This window comes from Ciconia boyciana, chromosome 7 (assembly GCF_034638445.1).
Source record: "Ciconia boyciana chromosome 7, ASM3463844v1, whole genome shotgun sequence".
In the NCBI taxonomy this organism is placed as follows: Eukaryota; Metazoa; Chordata; class Aves; order Ciconiiformes; family Ciconiidae; genus Ciconia; species Ciconia boyciana.
In genome coordinates, this window is record NC_132940.1 from 18452877 (window position 1) to 18461084 (window position 8208).

The window sequence follows — 8208 nt, forward strand, 5'->3', positions numbered from 1 at the left end:
AAAGAAATGGAAAGTACTGTTTGGGATGGACTCCACAAAAATAGAAAGTTATAGTACTAGTTCAAACATGGATTTCACATTTCTTGGCATGACTTAGAAATGGAGCTAAAGGGACACAGCGCCAGAGCTCTCATTTCAGGGGAATTTGCTCACTTACATGGCCCAAGATTTTCACATACTATGTCCCAAATTTTACATGAAATCAGCTGTAGTTTTGCCTGTATTCTCCGTTTTCAAGTATTTTCAGTTGAAAAGATATGATGTCTGTGTTTAAAAATCTGTTTATATAAGGCTCAATTTTACATTAGTAGCTAAGTGTTCGCTTCCGCACACGAAGTAGAACATCTGTTATTTTTAAGTTTACCTGCTTGATTGGATGAAGCACACTGGAAAATAATGTGTGGAAACACTGCAAATAACAGGCGATTTTTTAATTCCAACTTATTACCAGAGGCATGAATCCAGGGTGTAAGTAATGGTGTATATTAGAATAGCATTTACAGACAAAGATTAACTGCAGGAGTTTTTGACATGTCAACAGTTATGGCACTGATATAATTCAAAACACATGTGGTCTCATCTCAGCATCTCCCTGCACCAGGGTGGATCATCAAGGAGGATCTGATTTTGGTAGCTCTTGTTGCATACCCTATATTTAGTGATTTCAGCAACCATGATGTCAAAGGATACATCTACACTACACACACATTCTTAGTTTGGGCTAATCCCAGTTAGTCATTCAGGGCAAATAACAGAGCTCCTTGGTTTATCACATGGCTTAGCATTTTAAATTCAGACCTATAGGGAGCCTTGCACTGAACTCAGACTCTTATCCCAAGTTAAAGGGTTATCCCAAGTTAAGGTGATTGGTCCCTAAAGGCGCTCTGACCTCAGTCTGCCAACATGGATGGCCAGCCCAAATTAAGAAAGTTGCTTTTTTTTGCATTATAGACAGACTCAAGGATAGAAGGATAGAGCTATGTTTTTTCCCACAGGTGTGTGGTATGACTCTATGTATATGTATGAGAAACTGAATAAAAATGTCCATGCATACACGTACACAAATGCCGTCAATTCTCCATTATCCCTATCTGTCTTTATTAAGACTGAAGATTAATAATGTTCCAGCATAGATATGCCCACGTTAGCTCTTTGTCAGCCATTTTTGGTGTGATAAGATGTCCCAGTGTGAGCGTACAGCCACATGAATGCAGTTATGCTGCTTTCAAGCCTAAGCTATCTCTGGACATCGTGTAGCCAGGATGAATACACCTGGCAAGAACAGTCCGTCTCCGGGGAGAGCAATGCAGGAGATCCCTGGTCTTTTCTGGAAGCATTACCCACACTTTTCCTTTTTCTGGATTATCTCAGTGCCCTCTTATTCAAATTATGGAAAGCTAACCATAGATGAAAAGGTGTGACCTAGTTCTTGGCATATGGAACAAGTGTCTTGTTGGGAATAATAATAATAATAATAGCACAGCCTGTGGGGCAAAGTGCCAGGCTGTGGGGAGCAATGCCTGGCAGCTGGAGGAACTCCAGGGGCAGCTACCCATTGGTACTGCCACCATTGTTTGTACATCAGTTTAAAAGATATCTTTTTGTGTGTTTCAGGTCATGCAGGACAAGATAATATGCCTTCCAAAGCGCATACAGCCTTGCCAGAATCAATCTAATAGTTCAAATGTGTTTAACACAATCCCAGATACAACCCCCCTTCCTCCACCCAAGCCATCCACCCCTCCAGCTACAGTTGAAATGAAAGGACTCAAGACTGATTTGGACCTTCAGCAATACAGCTTTATAAATCAGGTGTGCTACGAACGTGCCCTGCATTGGTATGCCAAGTACTTCCCTTACCTTGTCCTTATACACACACTGGTCTTCATGCTGTGTAGTAACTTTTGGTTCAAATTCCCTGGATCGAGCTCCAAAATTGAACACTTCATTTCAATACTTGGGAAATGTTTCGATTCTCCCTGGACAACAAGAGCCTTATCCGAAGTGTCAGGGGAAGACTCTGAAGAGAAAGATAACAGGAAGAACAACATAAACAAGTCGAATACTATCCAGCCAGGCACTGAAGGCACTTTGGTCAAGACACAGTCTTTAAAATCAATCCCTGAGAAGTTAGTTGTGGATAAGGGAACACCTGGGGCATTAGATAAGAAAGAAGGTGAACAGGCCAAAGCACTGTTTGAAAAGGTGAAGAAATTTAGACTGCATGTTGAGGAGGGTGATATACTCTATGTCATGTATGTTCGCCAGACTGTACTTAAGGTAATTAAATTCCTTATTATTATTGCTTACAACACAGCACTTGTCTCAGAAGTTAACTTTACAGTAGTATGTAACGTTGATATAGAAGACATGACAGGATATAAGAATTTTTGCTGTAATCACACAATGGCACATCTATTCTCTAAACTTTCTTACTGCTACCTGTGCTTTGTCAGCATCTACGGCCTCACATGCCTTTACACACTATACTGGTTGTTCTATCGTTCACTGAAAGAATATTCTTTTGAATATGTTCGGCAAGAGACAGGAATTGATGATATCCCAGATGTAAAGAATGACTTTGCTTTTATGCTTCACATGATCGATCAGTATGATCCTCTCTATTCCAAGCGATTTGCTGTCTTCCTGTCTGAAGTCAGTGAAAATAAGCTGAAACAGCTGAACCTAAACAACGAGTGGACTGCAGATAAACTGCGACAGAGACTACAGACAAACTCCCATAGCCATTTGGAGCTACAGCTTTTCATGCTCTCTGGACTACCAGACACAGTTTTTGAAATTACTGAGCTGCAGTCTTTAAAACTTGAAATAATTAATAATGTAATGATACCAGCAACCATTGCACAGTTGGACAATCTCCAGGAGCTCTCGTTGCACCAGTGCTCTGTGAAGATCCACAGCGCTGCCTTGGCATTTCTGAAGGAGAATCTCAAGATCTTGAGTGTCAAGTTTGATGACATCAGAGAACTTCCACACTGGATGTATGGCCTCAGAAATTTGGAAGAGCTCTATCTAATTGGCTCCCTAAGTCACGATATTTCCAAAAACATTACACTGGAGTCTTTTCGGGAACTTAAAAGCCTTAAAGTTCTGTACATAAAAAGTAATTTGTCCAAAATCCCACAATCTGCAGTCGATGTTTCAAGTCACCTGCAAAAATTGTGCATCCATAATGATGGCACTAAGTTAGTGATGCTCAACAACCTGAAGAAAATGGTCAACCTGACACAGCTGGAATTGGTTCATTGTGATTTAGAGCGCATTCCTCATGCAGTCTTCAGCCTTCTCAGTCTTCAGGAACTGGATCTAAAGGAAAACAATCTCAAATCCATTGAAGAAATAGTAAGTTTTCAACATCTGCGAAAACTGACAATCCTAAAGCTGTGGTACAACAGTATAACGTACATCCCAGAGCATATAAAGAAACTCACTAGTCTCGAGCGGCTTTCCTTCAGCCATAACAAAATAGAGGTTCTTCCATCCCACCTATTCCTATGCAACAAAATCAGATATTTGGATTTGTCTTACAATGACATTCGCTTTATCCCACCTGAAATAGGAGTTCTGCAGAGTTTACAATACTTCTCCATTACTTGCAACAAAGTGGAGAGCGTGCCAGATGAACTATACTTTTGCAAAAAACTTAAGACTCTGAAAATTGGGAAAAATAACTTGTCAGTCCTTTCACCTAAAATTGGTAATTTGGTATTCCTCTCCTACTTGGATATTAAAGGCAATCACTTTGAAATCCTCCCACCTGAGCTTGGTGAATGTAGAGCTCTGAAGCGGACTGGTTTCATTGTAGAGGACACCTTGTTTGAAACGTTGCCTTCTGATGTCAGGGAACAAATGAAAGCTGAATAACTAACTTCCTCTCGCTCAGTTTTACAGAAATAGCGCTTCTACCAAATATGCTGTCGAAAGTGCATACTCCGAATATGCATTCGGATGGTCATTATTTTTTTCTTTTTCAAACAAACCCTTTCTGTACAAACAAATTTGGAGTAAGGAGTACATATATTTTTAAATAAAAATTTCTCGTATTTTTTCACTGTTTTAAGATATTTTTTAAGTTTGTTTTGCCCTGAGAACAAGGGTATCTGTAACTTAATTTTTACTGGTAAAAGTAAATGGTTTTATCTGCTGATTTTTTTTTTCCCCTTTGCCTAATCTCAACAGGGGAACTGTGTTTAAGCTGTATACTTTGGGTTGCATAATTTGTAATAGATGATTATATTGTCTTCCTGGTTATTGTTAATCCCTTAGGACATGGTCTTCGAGGGGTGATGCTGCAGGTGTTGAATGCCCTGTTTCCTCTTTTCTCAGTGGCAGTAGAAGGTGTTCAGCATCTAACAAGATCAAATCGGGGTTGATCATCCTTTTTTATTTATGACATGGTTTTCTTAGATGGTCAAAGCAAGTAGAAAAGGTTCTTGATGTATTTTAGTGGGTCTGAGGGAGCACGTAGTACTCCTTCAGGGCCTTTTGGCAAGTTTAGTCTAGCTCTCCGTTCACACACTGCGTCGAGCAGGAGGCAGTGACTGCAGTTTCCTCTCTGGTGCAGGAAGAGTAAGGTCACAGTTCCCAGAGGAGTCAGGACCGAAGTGACTCACGTTGAAGATTTTCCAAACAGTGCAAAGGGATGCGGCTGCCCATTTCCTGCTAACTTGAATGGAAGGGGTGCAATGAACTCACTGTGTTGGAAATGTCCACCCAGCGAGATGAAACATTATCTTGAAAAATCCCCTACCCATCCTCCACTAAATACCCAGTCCTGCAAGGGAGCAAGTGCCCTCTGCCCCCCTCAGTTCACTTGCCCACTGGGATGCTTGGCACCTTGCAGGAATGGGGTCCAGAAAAAGTGCAATCATGTTTAGTTTGTAAAGCTTCTGACAAGGAAATAGCATCTAATACGCTCCTTAATTGAGCTTGGGTATCACATGACCAAGCTCAGCACAGGAACGTTTGCAGATTTGCAAAAACGAGATGAAATGAATACATTAACTTCTCAAAAGTCTCAGCCTACCAGAGGACAGTGATGAAGGCTATGTTTTCATCTCCCAGCTAGTAATTAAATTGGAAATCATACAGTTGGAAGTCTGCTTTTTAAAATAATGTAATAATCTGTAATGATTATGCATCAGGCTGGGAATCCTATCCTCTGAAGCCATGTTCAGTCATTTATTTAATCCAGCCATTTGCTTTCTTTTAGGCAAGTTTGGCAGGTATGTGATAACTCATGTGCTGCTCACAAGCTAATTTAAGCTAATCAAAAATCACCATATGATAGTAGAATATTTTGCGGGGAGGAGATCTCTTCATCCTATCCAACAACACGTTTGAATCAGATGCAGGCACTGGATAAATGCTTTGCAGGACTATCTAGGAATAAGTACTTCTTTCTCTAGGAGGCAATGCTGTTTATGAATTGCAGAGGTTGAGTTGCTGATTGTTTAAAGTTATGTAAAGTAATGGTCTGATGATTGTCAGGTTGGTTGCTCTTAAATGTTTTCTAACTGCTGTTGCGTGTCTTGAGCTACAGTTAATCTGAGTTCTTGAGCTTGGTACAAAAGCATACTGTTGTTTTAAGAGTCTGACTTATAAAGGTGGGGAGACAAACTAAAATGAGAATTTCCTCATGAATCCAGGGTGTGCTATGCAATCTGGTATGTGGGCTTGCCACAGTACCAAGTCAGACTTATTTTTTGCGCTTGGCTATGTTCTGGAGAAGATCCATGTGATTAATCAAAAGTGGGTCAGGCATGAAGGAATCAAAGCAAGCTTTTTAAAAGGGGTTTGATTTAGTTCTATTAAAGACCTATAACTGATGTAGCTATTGTGAGAGCTACTTTTACTTGTGTATGGAATGCACTTATTGGAACAGCTTGGCAGTATATATATTCTAAATGTATTTCACTTTGATGTAATGTGAGGGAGAGAAATGTTTCATTGCTCATATTAACCTAATTATGTAAACCAAAGTGCTGTTGTCCCTGATGAATGTAAGCTGTTTAAAATGTCCATTTAATCAGTGGAGCTGTATAGTTCTCTTAGATTTGAAATATGGGATTACATTTAAAGTTTTTAAAAAAATCTTTATATTCCTAGATGTGGCATTTTAAATCCCTAATTTATTTTGTGTCTAATGTTGTTTCGTGTAGTTTGTGGTCTATTTTCTGAATGGCAATTATGCACACCTCATAACTGAAGGTTGGAGACTTGTTCTATGCCATTTTTGTAAATACATCACTTAGGGGATGTGGGTTTTTTGTTTGTTACTGATGATACTTATACCAGTGCAACCCCTCATGTGGACACAGTTACATGAGTATAAAGTGCCTTGTGCTGGTATATCTTTATTCACCTTCTACATAGGAATAAACTATACCGGTCTAAGCACTTTCGCGCTAATAACTGTATCTTCTCCAAGGGTTTGGTCTGCTGAGACAGCTTAGTCAATCTAACAGCTCACTGCCACCAAAAAGGGGCAGTTCCCTCCTCCTCCTGTACTCCCTATTCCTGCCAACATGTTCCAGCTGCTTCTCTTGTACCTTTACTGGTCTGGTGCTGGTCTGATCCCTCCACAGGACAAATCAACTTTTAAAGCCAGCAAAAAACTAAGCCAGTTAAAAAAAAGGGACTAATTTGCTGCTGGATCAACTCTCCAAAGGACTGGATGGACACTAGGGTGGGAGTAGCAAGGGGACAGGACTCTGCAGCCAGGGCCCAGGCAAGGAGGAGGTGGGACAAGTCACTTTGGAGGTGCTGAGCTGCCAGGCCAGTTCATCATCCTGCCGAGCCCCGTGCTTGGAGAGCTGTGCTGTTTTATCTATAGCAGGGTTAGGCAGCATGGCTTTTGTGGGCAGGCAACCCTCAGGCTCGCAGTGAATGATAAAATATCACATTACTGTTAATTGCCTAACTTAATGAAACAAACTCAGGTAGCTGCACTGTTGACTTTTCTAAACTTCTTACTGTCTAGTCTGTGGGGTGTATTTTCCAAAACCATATTACAGTATTTTAGAAATGCGTCAGCTAAGAGAAGATTGTTTCCTAATTCTGTATGACATCCAGGAAAATATGTAAAAGTGCCATATTTACTCAGTGATTCATGTACTGCTCTGTGTATATTCACATGCAATGCACACTAGACTTTTCTGTGACCTGTAGTATTTGACTGAGGATGGATGGGCATTTTGTGGATAATACTTTAGGCATGGTTTGTATGAGTTTATATAACTACTTACATTAATCAGGTGCCTAACAAGTAAGACAATTCCAGAATAGAAGCAAGGCATTTTACATTATTGCTCAAAAATAATACAAATCTTCCTTGGTAATGGAAGCAGAGATGACAAAGAGTGCATCAAAAATAAGAAGACAACCTTAATTGTACATTAAGCCTGAAAAGCAAATCTACTTTGTAATCAAAATCTGGAGATGTGCATCTCCTCCTTTGTCAAAATTAGGATGGATATTTGTGCTGACCTCCTGCATCTAGCCAGCCCAACAACTTTTGCAAATTCTGATTGGAAAGTGCCCGCGCCAAGTCTCATATCACATTTCTGGCACTTACACTAATTCATGTGCTTAAGTGGTGACAAGTCCTGTAAGAATGCCAAGCAAAAACTTTGAAATTTGACCAAATGGAGAAACTTCTTAATTCTGTAGCAAGAATCTTAATATGATAATAGACCCGCGTAGTGTTACGTTGCAATATAGTACACCCAGAAAAAATGGAAATAAAATGCTTTTTTGTAATAATGAACATTGTCAGACTGCAATGTGATTATTTGTTTGGGAAACATTTTGTTTCTGGGTTACCTAAAGATCAGACATAACCATCTTTTGGGTTTGATCCCTTGGGAGGGAAGTCAGGAAAATATGCTTGAAAAAACATCGTTAGACTTGACAGGATTTATAGCCGCGTGGTCTCGCTTCCTGTGCACCTCCTTCCATCCCCTCACTCCGGCAGCCAGCTCAATGGCCAGCAAAGAAGCCGGCCCTGCGGGAGCAGCTCCCCTGCTCCGGTCCCTGTGCTCTGCCAGGGTGCGTGGGGGCTGCCGGGGGCCCTGCCAGCCCCGGCTCCCGCACCGGCCCCCGCGCAGCCGGCAGCCAGGGGCACGAGGGCTCCTGCCTCCCCGCCGCGTGCCTGCGCTGCTAAGGGAAATGATGCTGTTAGCCCTT

General features: G+C 41.0%; 1 protein-coding gene across 4 annotated transcripts in view; it reads left to right on the forward strand.

Annotated features, from left to right (window-relative positions):
- Positions 1-7789, forward strand: part of LRRC8C (leucine rich repeat containing 8 VRAC subunit C) — a 48471-nt gene extending 40682 nt beyond the window's left edge. For all 4 annotated transcript variants that reach the window (XM_072868739.1, XM_072868742.1, XM_072868743.1 and 1 more), the window contains exon 3: positions 1615-7789. In XM_072868739.1, the coding sequence (XP_072724840.1) occupies positions 1615-3885 (2271 nt within the window). In that variant the 3' untranslated portion in view covers positions 3886-7789. The remainder of the gene's footprint in view (positions 1-1614) is intronic.
- Positions 7790-8208: the final 419 nt, after the last annotated feature.